This window comes from Hetaerina americana, unplaced genomic scaffold (assembly GCF_022747635.1).
Source record: "Hetaerina americana unplaced genomic scaffold, ioHetAmer1.1.p SCAF_11, whole genome shotgun sequence".
Classification (NCBI taxonomy): domain Eukaryota; kingdom Metazoa; phylum Arthropoda; class Insecta; order Odonata; family Calopterygidae; genus Hetaerina; species Hetaerina americana.
In genome coordinates this window covers 7,538,122-7,559,759 of record NW_027286181.1, presented here as the reverse complement: position 1 = coordinate 7,559,759, position 21,638 = coordinate 7,538,122, and the positions used below count along the sequence as shown (strand labels likewise).

At 38.7% G+C, this 21,638-nt stretch overlaps 1 protein-coding gene across 1 annotated transcript in view; it reads right to left on the bottom strand.

Moving 5' to 3' along the window:
* Positions 1-16,174: 16,174 nt before the first annotated feature.
* LOC139701074 (ras-like protein family member 12) overlaps positions 16,175-21,638 on the bottom strand; it is a 455,247-nt gene continuing 449,783 nt past the window's right edge. Inside the window, exon 5 of the mRNA XM_071599648.1 lies at positions 16,175-17,909. Coding sequence (XP_071455749.1) covers positions 17,225-17,909 — 685 coding nt within the window. The 3' untranslated portion in view covers positions 16,175-17,224. The remainder of the gene's footprint in view (positions 17,910-21,638) is intronic.

Here is a 21,638-nt window from a genome sequence, read left to right as displayed (position 1 = left end):
GATCCAGCAAAAACCTACTCTGTTATTTATGGCATTATTTGTTTTATCATAATCCAAAATTTTGAGTGAAATATCAAAATGATTTTTCAAAATATTTTGTGCCTCATTCTTGTTTTTACATAAAACTTCAGTTTGCGAATACATATTTTTACTTCAAAAATATTAATTCGAGACTTCACTCCATGCAAGAATGAAGAATTTGCTAGGTAACAGAACAATTTGTAAAAAAAGCCGCACATTAATCCTCTTATTGATAAAGGTTGGTGGTAAGTTTTTAATTATTGTCATCATTGACGCCAGAATTTTTGGGTTCCTCTTGAATTGATATGCTTAGTATACAATAGTTTTAAACTGGCCTTCCAGAAGTATTTATCACTTCAGACCTGAAGGTGCTGACTAGAATTTATGGGAAAGTCATCCATCAAAAAAATTTACTTCAGGAGAACCCTGAAGCCTTTGAGTTACCATAACACTAGTATGAAAGCCTATGAAACAAAGTCTTTGTTGAATTTAAAAGAGCTGCCATTGACTTACATACATACAAGCAGGGTGATAAAAACAATCCAAAAAATTACTTCCCCATCTCCATCATTCCTGTTATTGGCAAAGCATTGAGGCTATTGGTAGTGTCCAAATACTTAAGTATCTTGAAAGAAAGAACTAACTCAGTTCCTCACAATATGGCTTTAGACTTGGAAAGTTTACAGAGCAAATTGTTAAATGTCTTAAAACAAATACTGTGTACTTTTGAAGATAGGCTCTACTTAGCTCTCTAATTTCTTGGCCTCTCCTCAGCATTTGATTGAGCCAACCACCAAATCCTCATTCTAAAACTGCAATATTATGACATTCAGGGCTGAGAACTAACATTCCTGACCTCAGATTGAAAAACCCATAAATATTTTGTAGACGTAAATGGCTGTAAGTCAAAATTTTGCAAGTAAAAAATTGGTTGGGCCAGGGGTCTATTTTGGTCCTCTGTTATTTCTGCTGATGATCAATGACTTACCAAGTAACATACCTGCTGATTGTTTCCTGTATGCTGATGGCACTACTTTCATAAATAATTGCAAAAATCTGGAACAGCCACATAAAGAACTACAAGATGCGTCAGAAGCTGAAGACTGGTTGTCAGCTAATAAACTATTTTTAAATTTTGAAAAAATACAATAACTTATGTGTAACCTTAGAAGTGCAAGTCAAAGCTCTGTCAAGCTCCTAGGGTTTTTTACTGACACTGATCTTTCCTGGAAAAGTCATGTAACAGCAATCTCAAAAAAACTTGCCAAGAATCTCTTCCAAATTAGGAGACTTAAAAGCTTTGTTCCTGCAGAACATTTGAGACTTTCAGCATTTGAACATTTGAGACTATTTTGCCTTTTTCCAAAGTCACCTAAGTTATGGCTTAAGGCTATGGAGACATGCAAATGATACAAAAGCTCTGCTAATGCTACAAAATTAAGCAGTTAGGATTATAACCAGCTCTGGCCATCGTGATCACTGTCATCCACTATTTGTCAGGCTAAGAGTGATGATGGTCTTTAATATACATTTATCAGTTCATGATTCATATAAAAGATAATGTAAATAACTATTTTCAAAGAGTTAATACACAGTGTCATAATAATAGGTCAAGAAATACGTTCAAAAATATAATTGAGAATTGATTGATTTGAAACCCCTTGTATTTTTGAAGTGAATATTTTGCTCTGGACTTCTCAAGAGTTAAATTAAAATGCATGTGTATCTTTTCACTATGTTTATATTTTTAGAATGTAGATATCTATGTTTTTCTTTTGACGTCATCTGCAGTAGCAAGTTCTACTCTTTGATGAATAAAGATGATTACTATTACATAGTCAATGCTAGTGGAAAAGCAATTATAATTGGTTGATGGTATGCCTACTTGGTTTTTAAGAACTACAATTTTCAACCAATAAAATCTTTAATATAAAGCACCACTGATTTTTATTATTTCATAAAAACATGAATGTTTTTCAATGCAACAATTTCAGAGCGTAAAAATCATTCGCCTTGACTGGGACTCGAACCCAGATCCCTCAATATCCGGTCGAGTGCTTTAGCCACTTAAGCTACCGAGGCGTCCTCTTAAACTCTGAAATTTTGGGGCTTTTAAAGGAACTAGATGTTATGACGAAATACCGTACATACAATGTCACATGCATTCGTAGTCGTGCGCGAGGCGCCACTGTCCACGAGGTTAAAGCCAACTTTAAACACTTATGGTGTTTTCCCTTTGACAAATTCCAAAGAAACTGCGGGAGATGCCTCAACAGTAACTTTTAACGGAGTCATCCGCTAATGTGCATTTCAATGCAACAATTTCAGAGCGTAAAAATCATTCGCCTTGACTGGGACTCGAACCCAGATCCCTCAATATCCGGTCGAGTGCTTTAGCCACTTAAGCTACCGAGGCGTCCTCTGAACTCTGAATTTTTTAATTTATATATAAGCAAACATGTGGGTTGTGGTGTCCAGGGGTAGGGCATTGGACTACTGATCGGAGGGCCTGGGTTCAATTCCCAGGCAAGCCTCTATGAGCCCCTGCAGCTCCACCCAAGCTATATGATTCTTTGGGTACCTGATCATTCTGGGAAACCATAACTTGCACAGGGAAAGGAACTGGCCCTCCTAACCTACCAAACCGACCTAAGAGTTGAATACTGTTTGCATGGTTTCTTTATAAGCAAGCATGAAAGAATAGCATAAGAATGGGATAAGACGGTTAGGTGTAGTTAGTCTCTATGTGCTGGAGATTTATGACATTCAATTTTGTTGGAGTCAACTATGATTTTTGCTTTTTGATGCATTTTGTTGCAATTCAAATCCTTGTATCATCGCACATCTCCGGAAATGACCCTGCAACAGGCAGTCCTTGCATTCATTGTGCCAAGTGTTCCAGCTCAAAGGCTGAAGCTGCTGAGAAATGCACCAATCACACCAAAGAGAGAATGCAGAAATAAAATAGAAATGTGATTCATTAGTAATTAATAGTGCTTGAAGCAAGAACTGGAATGCACCCATAATTACAGATTCCATAGAAACTGCAGGAGATGCTGCAGCAGTGACTTTTTATGGAGTCATCCATTAATATGAATTTCAATGCAACAATTTCAATTTGAGGCATCCTTATAAAATTTCAGAGTTTAAGAGAATGCCTCGATAGCTTAACTGGCTAAAGCCCTCGACCGGACAATGAGGGATCCAGGTTTGAATCCTGTCAAGGCGAATAATTTTTACACTCTGAAATTGTTGCATTGGCATGATTATAGATGTTTGAATTTTCAATTACCCATATCACAAACTTAAACTAGCAGACTTTTTAAGTTTTTTTTCTTTTAACTGTTTGGAATTAATGTATGCACAATCCCAACATGAACATTAGAATAATGTATTCTGTTTTGCTTACTTTAAAAGAACCTTAATTAATGTATTCATGTTCATTAATAAGAATCAATAAATTCTCGTTGACCTTTTGCTCAAAATCACACAAGTCAAATGAGAGTTTACCACTGATATGAATGGTTCTGCCATATTCAAGTAAACTTGCTGCTATGCCTCTGAAGGGATGCGAAGCTGTAAAGTTGAGGTGATATCAATTTCAAGGACTGCCTCAACATAAAATTTACCTTGCCTTAAAAATAAGGTGAGGCAAAAAACTTGAAGTTCCATTGATGGAAATGTGATGGAATAGACAATTGTACAGATAATTTCTAGTTTTGAATCATCTGCTTCATCAGATATCTTCTTCATATGATCACGGGAAGAGTTCTCATTTTTTTTATTACATCATAATCACTAGTGCTTTGAGCTGCAAATGATGCAAACTTTATTCCTTTTAACAAATACAGTGGGTCAATAAAATGTCAATTTTGAGTAGTCCTCAACTGCAAGCCTTTGCTTTATCAGTACAATATAAAAAGTATTTGCTGCGGTAATCCCTCAGCTGTTACCAGAGTTGTGTGACATTTATTTGTTAATTCAAACCAAAGATAAACCCATAAGTTATGAAGTTATTTTGGTGGCTTCCCTATGTTTCCTGCCTCTCATGTTAAGGCATCATACATGATCTTTGTCTTAGATTCAGCATAAAGAAGAGGACACAGGATGATCAACTGATCTATGTCAATATTGAATTTGTTGATCTGGAGAGAAGCATTTAAAAATATGGACTGGAATACAATGCTATGTACCCTATAGGATGTTGGCATAAACTACAAAAGGCAGGATATTGATACACACTGCATATAAATAAGAGTCATAGTGTGAAAGCAAGAAAAAAAGCTAAAATAATGGGAGATGTAAAGCAGGACTGATCATTATTATCCCTGATATTTAAATGTGTAAATTGTGAAAGTACGAGGGTCATCCGGAAAGTAGTACCCGTTCGTGAAATAAAAAGACAAAAGTAAATATTAACAAACATAAAAAATTTTATTTGAAAGAGGATACTTTAAACTACTTCTCAACATAATCTCCAAGCAAATTAAGGCATTTGTCATAACGTGTGACAAGTTTCTGTATTCCTGCTGCATAGTCCTTCGCCGCCAGCTCATTGAGATACGCGAGGGACCCATCTTGCACAAATTTTTGCATAATGCAGATGGTGTTTAACAATTTCATGAACAATTGTTCGAGAAACATTGGGAAAATGCTCACAGATGTCATCAATTGTGACGCGCCGATCGTTCCTCACGAATTCGTCAACTGAGCTCACCAGTTGGTCTGTAATGACAGACGGTCTCCCCGAACGCTCATCGTCGTGTGTGTTCCCCCTCCCCATGTTGAAGTTGCGACACCACCGCCGAACAGACGACTCGTCCATTACATTGTCTCCATACACCTCCTTTAATTGGCGATGAATATCACATGGGCGAACGTTTCTTGCATTGAGGAATTTAATCACTGCCCTCACTTCACAACTGGCGGCGTTCTCAATTTTTTTAAACATTGTAAACAATCACAGAAACAACACAGGCAATGCTAGCGTCACGCAACTTGGCTCAGAGAAGGCAGACAAGCCACTGAAGCTATCTGACCTCGTCCAGCGGCTACTCGCGTCGTCAGCACTTCATGCGGCACGAACGGGTACTACTTTCCGGATGACCCTCGTAATTAGTAATTGAGATAAATGGATAGATATGAGTTGGTATGCAATGAAACCTCACTTAATGAGCACTACACATTGTGAGTAATTTGCATAATGAGCAAAAAAAATATTTAAAAAATGTCTTGTTTGACAAGTAACTTTTAGCATAATGAATAACAAGGAGATGGGAATTCCTGGAATGATTGTACTCCTTATGCTTGAGTTTGTGTTCAGCAGTTGTTCTGCTAGCATCTTAGTATCGCCTGTGATCACATATTTTTCCAAACTTGTGTTCAGGAGTATTCATTGTGATTTTTTTGTGCAAAAATAAATAATATTTTCTGCATAGTTTTAAAAAAGTCTCCAAAGAAAAAGCTAAAAGAAGATAGCCATAAGAGAATAAATATAACCATAGGAATGAATAGTAAAATTATTGAAAAGCAAGAATGAGGCATGATCGTGGCTGATCTAGCCCACATAGAATCAGTCAACATAAATAATTTGCACTATTTTTAAGCATAAGGACAAAATTAAGGAGCTGCTTCAAAGGCAGTGACAAGAATATCTACCCAATGGTTACATATTTTGAATGGTGTTGATAGGTTACTTCTCTCATGGATAAATGAGAAGCAATTTTGGCAGTGCTATTAATAAGAATATCTTTAATGAGAAGGTGAAAGTTATATTCAATGAATTCATTAAGAAGACACCAGAATATTCAATGGCCAAAGAAGTAGTATTTGAGGGAAGCTGTTTGCAGTTTGAGAAGTTAAAGAGAAGAACCATGCCATCAACATTGATTTGAGGCATGGTGAAGCAGCAAGCCCCAGCTCAAAGGCAGCAGAGAACTTCATCGATAAATTCAAGATTCTGAAGATTATCTGCATCAACAGATTTTTAATTGTGACCAGATGGGTTTCTTCTGGAATATGATGCCAAAAGGAACCTATATAACAGCAGAGGAGAATCCATCGCCCAGCCACAAGCCTAAGAAAGACCATCTCATGCTGCTTTTCACGCCAATACAAGCAGCGATATAATATTTTAACCATGGCTTGTTTACAGTTCAGAAACTCCACAAGCCTTCAGGAAGTGTAAAGTCCAGCAGGCTTAATGTGATGTGGAGGTCATGGAAAAGCCAAGGAAACTGTTGCATCATACATTGAGAAGCATTATCGTAATATGGCAGTGGCTGTCGGCTCTACAAATTTATTTAAAAATAATGCTGCGTTGCAATTCTACAAAAGTTTGAGGCTTTATCAAAAACAAAGTCTCTAGACAGCTTTCTAGTAAGAGAGAAATAGGATTGTATCATATTTAATAACATTTTTTTTTATTGTTAGTGTTTTCTACAAATCAAATTTGCATTCCATGTTATTCCATTGCAAAAGGAGAGAGGAATTTTCTTTGGATAAACCTTGCACTTTAATTATTTTTTTGGTATGGAATGTTATATCGCATTTAAAATTAATGTATATGGGAAAAATTTTTTCACCAAACAAGTGTTTTGCTTTATGAGAAAGATTTAAGAATCAGTTATGCTCATTGGACAAAGTTCAACCGAATAAATTTACAAAGGAAGGCAAATTAAGCTGAAATCTGCAAAAAACATAGGTATAATTTCAGGTAAGAAAGTTAACCTTACAAAGATAATACTCACTGTAGAAAAATGGATGAAAAAGTGCAACCTCAAGATAAACAAGATTAAAACTAAGGTCTGCAGTCAGAGTAGGGAACATACTCTCCAAGTATGACTATAAAAAGGCATGTTAGAACAAGTGGGGGAATATTGCTATTTAAAAATTAATAAGTATAGGAATGGTAAATAAGGCTTTTTGTCACAAGGAACAGTGGCTCCGGAAAAAAATCTATTGCAATGAATAAGCATTAGGAAGTTATTCATTGAAATTTACATGCATAAGGAGTGCATGCATGTTTTTACAGATTGGAGACTGGGATGCTAGGAATGGTATAGAAAAGGTTGGAGGCAATGGACAAATGGTGCTGCAGATTAATGTTGAAAATAAAATAAATTGACAGATTAATAGATGAAGAAGTGATATGAAGAGTGGGTATAAAGAGAAGCCTATGGAGGGCACTTGTATAAGAAAGAAAGAAACTAATTGGACATACTCTGTGACGTAATAGCTTACTGAAGACTTTCATTGAAGAAAGCATGGACTGAAAGTATTAAAGAGTAAGTCCAAAGACTAACTACAATTAGGTGATGGAAAATATCCATGTCTGGAGCAATGAGATAATGACGAGATTGGCAGGGAGCAGAACAGTTGGGAGAGCTGCCACAAATCAATTCTCAGATTTGTATATCTTGATGAACAAAAATGCTCCTTTTGTGATTAACCTAAACATATTTTTGGTCACAAATGTAGTAGTAATAAGCTTAGATGAAAGAGATACCTAATATTTTGAAGACTGAACAGTGTCTTGTAACTTCTACAGTGATCACCAAATATTTTGTTAGAAATTGTATGGAATTTTATATTACAATGTGCTGGCCTAGAGTGTGCAAAATTTAAATATTATCTACAACTCTTTCATTAACCTGAGAATCCAAATTCACTACCTATGAACATATTATAAATCAAACTAACAATATTTAAATCATAAGTTTGCTCCACTTTTAAAACTTCCTTCAAGATAAGCAGGTAGATGGGCCATGACTTTTTGATATTGCTTATATTAGCTGCTCTGATGATGTTTAAACCCACACTGAGGAACACAATTGAATGATGTTTTACAGGCAGATTTGTACTACCCATGCCACCTTAGTCCAAAATTTTGGTTCACATAGTGACCTCTGAAAATTATTCAATAAATCAAGAAGTTCTTTTGTCCAGATGTCTACAATATGGAACAATGACTCACTCAAATTGCCTTATTTTAAGAATGAGGGCCACATTTACAGTACAAGGGTATAGGATTGAGAATTGAAACCTGTTGCGAGAGGTGGATGCTGTAGGTTAAGAGGTTGGACAAAATAAGAAATGAAGCATAAAGAAGAGAAGAGAGGAGGAAAAGACAATATGGAGCATACTTCAGAGAAGAGACAGAGGGTTGGTGCACACTGTGATACATGATGACTTAAGGTGTTATGAACATAATTGATGGATATGTGACTTGATGAAATCAAAGAGAGAACAAATACATGTGTGCAGGCCAAGTAAAGAGGGATTTTTGATGGATGAGATATGAGGGCATCAAACGTACGTTAGCGTAAGAGAGGAAAGAGAAAAAGTTATATATCTGAAGTATTACACAGTGGAGAGGAAGAGAGCAAGGGATGGTTGGCAAAAGTATTGACAAAAATGTTGGAAGAAGCATAACCAACAAAAAGAAGTGAGTGAAAATATTAATGGAAGAAGTAAAAGCTGATTCAGGACTAAAAGCTACAAAACAATAATAGGGGGAAGAGTGAACAGTGTATAAAGTCAGTTAGAAGACATAACAGCGAGTATTCCTGAGAAGAAATATTTGAAAAAGTTAGCAGATTGGAATGTGATGATATGAGAAGGAAAAGATGGTGATAAGGTATATGGAACTATGGTTTAGGAACAGTGAAAGACTTTGGGGTGAAAGTAATTGTGTTCTGCAGGAGTAAGGGGCTAATAATGAACATTTAGTTTCAACACTATAAAAGATGAAATGTATTCAGTGAAAATGTCTGGGTTTTAGAGTTAGATAATAAATATTATATTTAGGCACAGATTAAGGAAGAGAATAATCAATTTTCATGGTTTCCCTATGATAGATGCAGCATCAGGTCATATTTTTTTATTTCTAATTAATGTGTAGCATCAGATTCAACAAGATAAAACATGGAGATTGGTTTAGAAAATAGAATTTAGAATAATTATCTGGGATGGAAAACAAGGATTACTGGTGGGTCATAAAGAAAATTATGAGTAAGGACAGTTAGATGGGTGCATGAGAAGATGTGTCAAAACATTAAAAGATTACAGAGGAGGGATGAAATTAGTACACCTTACAGGAAGTTGAAACCACTGCCAAGAAGTAAGATGGGGAAATCTGTTTGCACTTTTAAAGGTAACCTGAAAAATTATAAATTAAATCAGGTATGATGCTATAATAATGGAAATAATAAACAGTGGATCCTAATGGAAAATTCAATGGTCCATTAAGTTTATACATAGAGAATATGACATTGATGTGTACAGCTTAGTACCAGGCATACTTAATTTTGAGATGGGAAGGGCATTAGGGTTATTGAAAGCCTTGGGGATAGACAATATCCCTGAGGACTTACTTAAGGGTTTAGAAAATGTGAAAGAATTTTCATTGACTAATTTTAACTATTTATGAGGGAGGAAATTTATCATTAGATCAGTGTTAGTTCTAATCCCAAGTAAGCAAATGGCAACCATATGCAAAGGCTGTAGTACAATAAGTTTTATATCCTGTGCAGCAAAAGTGATGCATATGATTTTACTCATTAATTAAAGGATGGAGAGGAGAGTTGATGAGCATTTGACAGGTGATCAGTTTGGTTTCAGGAAGGGGAGAGGCATATATGATGCCAAAGCAGCAATGACGTCATTATTTGCAGTAATAGAGTTAAGATGTCTTTGTTTGCTTCATAGATTTCAAGAAGTTATTTACTAGATATAATGGAGTAGAAAGAATGAATCACATAAGATAGAAGAAAGTAGAATGGATAGGTGACTTGTCTGCAATCTGTACATGTGTCAAACTGTTCTGGTACATGTGGTGGATGGAGTGTTAGTATGGGCAGTTTAGGCTAAAGGGTTGTGACTTGGCTGACTATTTTCACCTGCACTTTTCAATTCATATGCAGAATAAATGGCAAAAATGACATGGAAATTACTGGATATAGGAATGAATGTTGGTGAGGAATCCATAAAATGAGTTTGGTTTGTGGATGATCAAGTTTTAATTCACCTTTCAGCTAATGGGTTACAATGATTGTTGTGGGGATAAATCATTGTAGCAGTAGTTTTTAAGGGAGGTGATCGACAGCAAGGTCTTTTGCCCCATTAGGGATGGATGGGAAAGGAAGGGTGGAGAGACACCCGGCATTGGCATTAGCCTACTTTTATCGGAAGGTACCAAGGAGTCTGCAGTTTAATGTCCCATCTGACAAACATCCTACTTGCTCAAAGTGCTCTCCAGAAAGCTCCTCGGGATACTGCTGAAAAATATTTGTTGTCTCCAGGATTTGAACCCGGGCCCTCTTGGTGGGAAGCCTGTACATTAGCTACCACACCATCCCAGGAAATATCATTATGATATGTATGAGATGAGAATAAATGTACTGAAAACAAATGCTATGAGGCTTTTGAGAGAGGAAGGCAAAGTTAAGTGTTAATGTAAGAGTCCAATGTTAGAGCAGGTGGAAGAGTTTACATATCTCTGAATGATCTTGAACCATGACAGTCACAGTAGTATGGATTTGAGAAAAATAATTACATTAGGTAAAGAAGCTGTCACAAGGGCAAGGGAATTAATGACAGTGAAATTACATAAGGAGGTTAAGAAAAGACTATTGGGAACTTGGTCATTGAATGTGATTTGGATTGGCTTTGAAACAATGAAGATAGATGATGCATGTAGATTGGAGGCTTTGGGTGTGGAGAAGGATGGATAGGGTAAAATGGACCAATAGAAATACAAATCAAGTAGTACATGTAGTGGTGGAGGAGAGAGCATTGTTGGATGAAACACAAAGAAAGCAGGAAAGGTGGATGCAGAGCATTTCGATTTCAATTGCTAAAGGAACGCTGAAGCCTGTGATAGATGCAAGGATGTTAGGCAAGCAAGGTAGGGATGGGAAGAAGATAAGCACATAGGGTGGAGTGAAGGGAGATAGAATGTACATGTAGAAGGAATTGAAGAACAGTTTCTTCTAGTGAGGGCTGCTAGTTATTGGCTTGTTTGGCAAGGCTAGGAAATGTATCAATGTACAGTCTGTATTCATCTAAAAACCTGAATTAGAATGAAATATTACCAAATAATAACAGGTCATGCAATTAACCAAATGAATGCCAATAGGATTCATAGAATTTTTTTGCTCAATATATGAAAGAACTGACCATGACCATGTGTCAATGACCATGAGTCAACTAATTATTAAACAGGATTTTCTCTATATTAGAAATGCTATTTAATAAAACAGAAATGTTTTGTTCATGAAGTTATTTCACCAAGTGTAGGAATGAATAATAAGCGCTTGGTGAAATAAAATATGCCAAGTATATTAAATTCATCAGCAACTCGATTTATCTGACATATTATAATCATAAGTAATCTACCAGTTAAGGCAGGTTATGGATGGACACAAGCTACCAAATGGTACAGTGATTCCCTTGTCTCTCCAAACAAACCACGACCTAACATCCAAGTCTAAAGGAAACCCTCTTTATCTCCATATACTTCGCCCCTTCATTATTTCCGGCATCCCAATCTTATTCCTGCCTTTTTCTCATTTGCTTAATATTCTTCCCTCCACTACAGCCTTCAACATCCCACTGACGATCAATATGCTTGTCATCCATTTTTTCGGTCTCCTAATGATTTCTCCCAATTATTCCCCATCCTCCCACCTATGCCTAGCACTTCCTCGTTTTGTTTTCCTTTCTGTCCACTTCGCATTCCCCATCTTCCTCCCCACCCATATTTCAAAAGCCTCCAATCCATTCCTATTTTTTGTAAAGCACTCATTAGTTTTCCCCAATTCACTCTATCAAACACCCTTTTGAAATCTGCGAAACAGGGATATATGTTTGTAATCGAATTCTGATTGTATTCTATATTCATCTGAGAATTGATCTCATTACCGCAATAGCACCGCGCGTGCGTCTCCCCTTCCTAAACCAAGTAATCATTTGCCCTACTCTCTATCCTATTTGTGATGATTCTGGGGCCCTATTTAGCTGCATGGGAAATGAAACTTATTGTCCTGTAACCTCACATGATGTGGCCTTCACCTTTTTCGGAATAGGAACTAACCTGATCTCACAAAGGCCAGTTTCCTTCCTCATAAATACTACGAATCAGCCCATGTAGCTTCTTCCTCCCACATTTTCCTAAACATTTCAGTAGTTCAGCGGGAATGTTATCCACCCCCACGGCCTTATTTAGTTTCATCTCCCTTAGTGCCCTTTCTATCTCATCGTTGAGTATGCCTGGACCTAAGCTATCTTCCTCCACGTCATGTTCCATCTCTATGTCTAACTTTGTTGGTCTAAGTTCTTTACGTTCTTCTATATATTCTTTCCATCTTTCTTGGATCTTTTCTACGTCAACGATTATCTTACCCGACTTATCTCTAACTATTAGGACAGATCTTCCCTTTTTACTTCCCGATAGTGATTTAACCTTGCTGTTTAGCACCCCAATTTCGCCCTTCCTCTGCAAACTTTCCATATCCCCGCACTGCGTCTTCCACCATGATTCTTATTTTGTCTTTATTATTTGTTACCCGTCTCAATTTATTTCCCGGAAAAAAATTACCAGCTTCGGTGGCGGCGGGATAACGTCCTCATCTACCAACTCAGAGGCCGTGGGTTCGATTGCCACTTAAGTGGGATTCCCTCAACCAAGGGCTTGGGTGTTTGTAGTCGTCTTAAATGTAATATGCGGGGCTTAGGTGGAAGATGGGATTATATAGTCTCAATCTCGCCCAAACAAATTCATTATATAAATAAATACCTCTTGAACTCTCTTTCCAATGTTCTCAGAAATGTTTGCAACCCCTTTACTGATTGTCAAAATAAAACTAGATCATTAGCAAACCTAACTGATTTTATGAATTGCCCACTGACTTTCATTCCTATCTCCAGTTCTTCCTATTTTTGATGGGCATCATTTAAATTTCTTGATTTCAACTAGGGTCAATTGATTTAAATGTAATGCAGAAAATGTAATTAAATGCTTCAAAAATAAATATTAATCATTTATATTCCACTGGACTTGAATTTTGGCTATAAACATTCCTGCCCATTGTCCTCAGGGATAAATATTTTTTAAGTCTTTACATAGCGTACGAATTTTACATAAAAGCATTTATAATATGTTGATCCAACTACAACGTAAATGAATGCACATATATAGACAAAAACAGTCGGCTACCTTTCTATTTGAGCATTAAATTATTCCGGACTCTAACTGGACCAGGACATCTAATACCCCGTCCCAAATTGACGTCACCAGTCAGGGCTTTAGTCGAAGATACATGTGGGATCTGAATATTAAGTTTGTGCTAAACTGCCCAACTTTGCACCATTCAGCTTATGCTATTGTAGCTGAAATATTTCGTGTTGCATCTCTTCAGAATGGATTTTGAATTGAATTTATGAAATGTAATAATCACTAATGAACATATCCTATGGCCTATAAGTATATTCAAAAATATGTGTATAAATTGTCCTTTAATAATATACCAATCCACCATTAAAAAATATTCAACTCAATCTTTTGAGTTAATTCATGCAACACTCTCGTGGCATTTATTTCGGTGTTACGTGTACTAAAAATGTAGAGAATGCCGAGCGAAGCAGAGAGTGAGTGTCAAAAGTGACGAAAACTAATGAAATTTCACATACCTTTGTCAGTTCCATGTGGAGCGTCCGTGGGCTGCTCCTCACACGTCTCGAATACTCCAGAGAATTAAAATTTGAACGCAGGCACACATAAAAGTAACACAAGTCAAATTCAGGATTCTGAACCAAACCGGAGCTAGAAGACGGGAGAACATAGTTGAGTAATGATCCTCGACCAAGTGGATGGTTTGACCCGTCCTCATTCAGGAGGATGGTTTGATGACTCTGCGAAATGTCATTGGACTCTTTGCAATCGACCAAGTTACACAACCCGAAGCTTGATTTAATAGGCGAGGAAAGAGCTCTCACCCAGTACTGAGTCAAAAGGCCTGTGAAATTCACACCTCTGAGTAGGGGGGGGGCAAGTTCCTTTCCCCTGTCCCCCGCTCATGGTTTTCCAGAAAGCTATACTTAACGTAGTACCCGAAAAATCACACTGCTTGGGTGAAGCTAAGGGTGCCCAGAGGCGTTGCCCAGACTTAAACCCATATGCCTCGCCCCCGGACAAGAGCCCAGTGCTCTACCAACTGGACGACTGCTCCTCCGTGAGATTTATGACAGAACGAAATGTTAGGTATTTTCTTAAGCAATAAATGATAGTAGCAGTAATGTATCGCTACGTTTTGGATTCATGTCGAAAAAGTTTACTACGGGCAAAATAACTCGGGTAACTAATCTTGAGAAAGACACAAGATTTACATACATGCCCGAGGCACGATTCGAACCCGCGATCTTTTGGGTGGCCGGAATGATGATTTACGGGACTAACTTTTATCGGCCGGAAAGATGTATCGTCTGTCGCATTCGAATGAACTATATTTATCGCATTATTGACTTTCAATGCTTTAAGCGTTTATTTTCTCTCAGCACTGAGAAAGCAAAACCCTCACTCAACGCAAGGGCACATGCGAGGTCATCCACAAGAAAAATGCATTAAGGTGCGCCCGCAGAAATTTTTGAGGCTCTATTGTTTGGCGTAGATGAATGAACACACCCTCCACGAGGGTGCATTCAAGTTGTACTCGTAATTTTCGTATCTATTCGATCCATAACCTTTCACGAATTCTACCCTAGCAGCCAATTCCAGTCTATATAACCTTGACGAGAAGTAAGGGATTGTGTGTCCCAATGGCCTTCAGAGTTTGCACCGGCCGGAGTGATGATGATCATTCCCAACACTCATATCCATGGCAATCGATCGGAGCCATCCGTGTCAGGTGGAAAGTAGACCAAGCACCGTTACTAACCAAACGAACTGGCTTCATAAGTGTTCATCCCTGGTGGAACGGCATCTAAAGTGATGGTGTCACGTTTAAAAACATTCAGAGAGGCAACATTAATGGAACAAATAATTGAAATATGGGGTCTCGGGATTATGCAGTGGCTAATGTATATAATAGTTTTCCATCCCGAGAGCCCGGGTTCGAATCATAAATGCGGCAAATTTTTTCGGCGGATCCATTCTTGGGCTACTCTGTGGTGAATACTTTAAGTGACACCGTCCGTCTGATGCGGTGATAAAGTGTGAATCCCTTTCTTTGAGAGTAGGTCAACGCCAACGCCGGGTTTCTCTCCACCCTTCCTCCTTTCTCTGAAACAGCCTAACCAATTATCCACATCAATTCCCAATAGATATCCCTAATGGCGGGCGCAAATGACCTTGGCTGTCGGTCAACTCCCTTAATAACTACCACCAATTGGTATTGACAATTGCAGATCACCGAACTCCTTGAAGAGCGGATGCCTTGCCTCGTGGAAGGAAACCTCTTCGGTAGAAGTCAAGAGAATGGAATTCTAACTCAGCTAAAGGAACAGCAGAAAAAGAGAACTGCGAATGGTAAAATAAGGAAATGGAATTTTGGTAGGGCGTAGGGCAGGAAGGTAGACAACACCAAACAATAAATGGGATAAGGTGGTGTGGACGTGCTTGGATTTTTGAAAATTGAAATGAAAGACAGGGGCTAATCGCCAAGCGATAGTTTTAGATGACTTCATAGGTAGAGGCATATCAAAGTCAGCGTAGGATGGCTGTAACATTGAATAAAAAATGAGCAGAGGAGCAATGAATATATCGTACAGGATCGTAGAGTGATAGAATATTATAGAGAAATATTAAAAAAGCTAAAAATCTTTTGCTAATCCATATTCACTATTTTTTTTACTATTACCCAATTTTTATTAAGCTAAATTTATATTAGTTCATAACTATTGTGATAGCATATTAAGTAGGAATTATCCGACTTATTATTTATCAGACAGTAAAATTATGGTTCAGGTCACCAAACTGAAATTCTAATACATTGGCTATGTGAAATAAAACATTATGTTGATAGCCGCCGCTGGCCCAGGGTATGAGGATGTTTTTCGAATTCATGTCAAATTAAAAAAAAGAACAAAATTATTTTTCCTTATTTATACAGAATATTATTTTATGTTTACATGAATTATATAACATTTTAGGGGACAAGATCAAAACACTTAGGAAATAATGCAAAAATATCTTACAAAATCCTTAAAGCATCTCCAAAATCTATCTAAGTAATTGATAGAGCATAATTTTGACTGCTTAGAATCCAAAACTGGCATCTCATTAACTTGAGGGTTTCAATTAAAAATTAAATAAGTAATTTGTTACTCGACTGAAATAAAAATTCACCTTCAGTGGCTCTCTTTCTCCGTCATTTATTAAATAAATTTGGAATTATAACATAAAACTATTTATGCATATTTTACTTCCCCTCAAGTGTATTCAACGAATGCCAGTTATTTTTCTTAGCAATCGATATCTTTGTGAAATCCAGTGATGGAGCATCTTAAGCCCTTGCAAAGAAAACATATTACATGTATATACACTAAGATGTGATGATGAGGCTATTGAAACATTTTATGGATGGAACTGTAGCTCATGAAAAACTTTGATGTGATATTTTCACAAATATATATATATATATATATATATATATATATATTTAAAAAATGACAATAAATAATGCCAATTAAGAAAGTAAGTGTAAAATAAAATTATTACCCAAAGTGAACTATGGTCCAAATAAATACCCCGGATTCGTCCATTAATATTAGCTCATGGAATAAATGCAATTGCTGACGGCATATGATAGGAAGGAAATGAAATAGGCGAGTGATCATGTGAGTGATTTCCAAGATAATAAAATTCGTGACTTGTTTAGTAATGGCGTTAAATAGACGCGCGCCTTCGAAGTTGACAGTAATGTACCCTATGACACACGGTTATAAATAGATTCCCCATCACTGGTCTTGCCAAACAATTTTCACGATCTCTCTAGATAAATTTTCACTTAAATATTCGCCATCTTCCTCGAAAGAGGAGACGAAGGAAGCATAATATAGTTTTATACACATCGTTAATTCACACGCTCCACAATGTTGCGACACCAACTTGTGGAGACTCAAAAGTTTCTTTGCTTTCACAAAGGGAAGGGAAATGTCACTCCAGGGTCAGGGATTCATGCCGGGGCCCCGACGCCGAATAAGCACCTCAGATACTTAGGGACGGCCTCTTCTTCTTGGTCTTCCGATCGCTGCCCCCGGACGTCGAGGACCCACCGGAGTCCCCTCCGCCCCCGTTCTTCCCGAAGATGGTCCCGAGCACCTTGGACACGCTGTTCCCCATGCCGAGCCGCGTCCTTTTGTGCGCCGGCAACGTCTTTGAGTGGCCTAGGAGCGCCCCCCCGTGGGAAGCCGGGTGCATGGAGACGGGCGTGGAAGGGCACGAGGCGGCGGAGGTAGGGACGAAGAAGGCAGCCGCCTCGCAGCGGTGGTGCGGGAGGGTGTGGTGGTGGGAGGGATGGCCGGCGGCGAGCGACGAGGAGGCCGTGGAGGCGGAGGAAGAGGACGAGGAGGAGGAGAGGGAGCGGAGGAGGCGGTGGAGGGGCGTGGGGGTGGGCGGCGGAGGCGGCGGGGGCAGGGCCGCATGGCACGCGAAGTGGTCGAGGAAGAGGGGCGGAGGAGGCGGCGAGGAGGAGATGGAGCAGGAGGAGGAGGTGGGCGAGGAGGAGGAAGAGGAGGAGGAGAGCGTGCGGAGGAGGCGCTGCGAGCGGGCCTCCCTCAGCAGGGAGTGGAAGGCCAGGGAGACGCCCGCGTAGCTCTGTGCCGCGCTCACCTCGTAGAACTGGGCGCCGTAGCGGAGGGACAGCTCCTGACCAGCGTCCACGCCGATCTCCCTGGAGAGAAAGAGAGAGAGAGAGAAACGTAGGCATCATTCAGAGTTGCGCCTTTCATTTCTGCTGGGTCCCATTTTACTAAGCACCCCGTCACGCTTTAACAACTCAATGCTTCTGCATCTGCATCTACATAATACCGCAAGGGCGTATAGGGGTGGGGGGTATTAGGTCACCAGCGATCCATGCAAAATCACAATTAATGAATCCTCAAACCAAATATCAGTTCGTTCATGCACTCGAACAAAGTTAATCAAACTAAAAAAGAAGGTACCTATTTTATTTGTATTCAAAACGGTAAAATGTGTGGAACAATAAAATATGTATAGCTAAAAATTAAACAGTCCTGAATAATTTTTACTACCCAAAACTGCAACAATTTCGGAGGGTAAAAATCATTCACCTTTACCGGAATTCGCACCCTGATCCCTCGCTATCCGGCCGAGTGCTTTTGCCAGTTAAGCTACCAAGGCATCCTCTTAAACTCCGAGATTTTGGTCCGGGTCCGGGCTTCAGATTTCGAGTTTGAATCCCGGTCAAGGCGGATGATTTTTACACTCTGAAATTGTAGTGGACATTTAGCGGATGACTCCGTTAAAAGTTACCTTCGCGGTATCTCCCGTAGTTTCTTGTAATTAAAAAATATTATAGTCAAAGGGTGCCCTAAAAAAAAGACACCTTCCTTAGGGGGAGGTAAGGAAAATTTACCACTTTGAGTGGGCTGTTTAAGACGGCTTAAGGCATGAGCTGTTTACCCCTGCCGTACTGGTAGACCGCGGGTTATTTATTTAGATTTAGATGAACTTACACGCAAGAATATTCAATTACAGGATATATTCAAACCACACGGTAATGATGTTATAAGCGTGGGGACATTTAAAATTTATTAAGGATATCGACAAAATATGCACATTACCAATACTAATTATCTCATTTGCGTCCGCGGTCATATCTATTTTGATCTCTAACGGTACGTGGATAAAACAACCTTTTAAATCTAACCGCTCTCCTATGGGTCTCCTTGATTTTACGTTGGTGATTTGGTCTACCATAGTAAGTTGGGGCCTGTAATGTCTTTAACATCTTCGGCTAAGTGACCTGCCTCAAATTTACCAGATAAATTTAACTTGTATTTCAACCTAAGGCTTCCACTCGAATTCTTCCAATAGCGTCACGGAACTGCAACCTTGTTCATAACAACGTTGCCACTCATGTCTTGCTCCAATGTGATCGGCCCAATGAAACAAGTACATTTTTCTAACTTCCCCCCAAGAAAGGTTTCTTTTTTATGGGACACCCTTTGACCGTAAGATCTATATAATAAAATTCATCAAGAGTTGTTCAATTTTTAGAGATAAATATTCTTTTTTTTCATAAATTTTACTGTTTTAAATACAATTAAAAAATGCTAAACGAGCCTTAAATCTCATCCAAATCAGCGCTAATAGGCGACTTGGGTGAGAATAAGATTAAACTAGGAAGTGCCGACGCAAATAAATATTTCACTCGCAACTTTTCCTCGCGTGCTTTGCTTCTTCCACTCAGGGAATACGTACGTGCACAAGAGCACTGTATTATCGTTCTGAAGTGCAAAAAGATTGGATGCAGATGAACAAATTGCGCAGAGAGTATTCAATTTTGCCTCGAAAAGTTATGAAACAATACACTGGCAGTTTTCAGACCCACCGATACTTATGCAAGGTAGAGTAATCGCATAATATACTTCTACATCTCCAGAAAGACCCCGCTAAGGTGTGGGTCAGGGGGTTATTCAACAGCCCCTGGCATGTAATATCAAAGCTAAATTTTGGTTTATTGTTTATTTCCAAAAAAGTGGAATATTTCAAACTGTGGGGATAATGCTAACTACAGGTACACACACTTGCGCTTGCTAGAGGAGTTGCTAGTTACAAGAAGACCAACAAAGCAAAGGATAAATTAGGTAATGAAAATAGACCAGACTAACAGAAATGAGAGAACATGACGTTTCTCCCAACCACGGCCGTGTGCAGTTTTTCTTATCCCTTATCGTTTGCAGAAAAAAATGGTATCTTAAATCTGTCGGTTCTACACTTGATCTCTCTAATCTTATTTTCTTGATAAATTCAACCTTCGGAGCGACGGGGCTAATAATATATTTTCAACATCATCGTTACAGATACATACTTCCAATTTATGAAAGAGATCTAATCAATATTTTACCCTTCCCTCCACGAGTGATTACCATTCTAGTTCCTGTAATAATGCAGATACCCTACTGAGATTCGCATGATAATGTCTTACAAATCTAGCTCCTCTACGCCGTACGGGTAGAGGAGCTAAATATATTATTTATTGATATTCATGAAAAACCCCTTTACCGGTTAAATTTTAAACTGGAGATGGATAGCATAGTTATTCAGGAGAATGAGAATCGTTCCTAAATCCAGTATTATAAATTTGAATTAATTTCACTGCCTTGATTATTCAGAATTCATATTACGTGAGACTGATTTTGCAAACCACGTCCTTATGCAATGAAAAGAATTATCATCAATAAACACAGCTATTTCTACCCGATAACTAATTCTTTGTAAACTTTCCGTTTTCTTTTTTTTATGACCTGCCATTTGAAAAACCACGTCCTTTCAGCGACCTCGTGATCCGTGGAAACCCGTCCAGGCACGTCGTGCATGCATGCCGGTATTTAGATGTGCATGGGCGTATGGCCTGGGAAAATATCGGAGATGATGGTATCAGTCGAACCCTCGCGAGGGGAAAGGGGAGAGTTACGATAACAAAAACACGCCCAACGAAAGGGAACCCGGAAGCAGAGAGGGAGGGAGGAGCCGCCGCAGGAAAGCGAAAGTGTTTTGGGGTCCAGGAATGCGGATGGGCAGAGAGGGTGAGAAGAGGGGAGGGTGCGGGAGAGTGCAGCCAGCCAGCGCGATAAACGTGACGAATGGGTGACGCGAGGGGGACAAGGTCACCCGCCGAGAGAGCGGGTGATGAACCGACCGACTGCTCGACGTGACTCATCCCATCCTTTTTCCCCCCTTTTGTTTTTCTTACCCCTCGGAGGAATTCGTGCATTAGTTCAGTATCTATCTCGGGAGGGATGCAGGTTTCGGTCCCACCACCAAATTTGGAGTTTCGCTCCTTTGAATAGCTACGTGGCCGGAATTCTCAAGCTCTAAAAAGACATCATTCTTACTATCTGACTCCTCCTTACTGGAATGTTTCGATTCTTTTTCTCCCCACGCCCACCGCGTCCATCTTGGGGAAAATTGTTTTATTTCGAGTAAACGACGCAGCTATGGTTTTAAATATGACTCGTATTCCTTGCTTTCCATGGTTGATAATCTGGAATATCGAACGATACACTAATTTTAAACTTTTGAAAAGGGACCTTTTAATCATTTGCTGTTTTACACATTTAATACTTAGGAAACCCTATTAACATGGAGAACCTATCAATGTCCAACTGATGAAAAAGGGCGAAATTGTTGATTTAAACTTTTCAAAAAGTACTGCATTTCATTTGGAACACATTGATTTCTAGTTCTGAAAAAACGAAAGCTTCAATCTACAATATAATAAAAATAGAGAGATCAATTGCAGATTCGATAAAAATAAGGTATCCTTTTTCCCGCGAACGATAAGTGATCAGAATTACAGTGAGCGATCGCGCAGGGGTAAAAAAGTACTTTCTTTATCTCATCCTAAATAGCCTGGTGCTTTACCATCATGGTA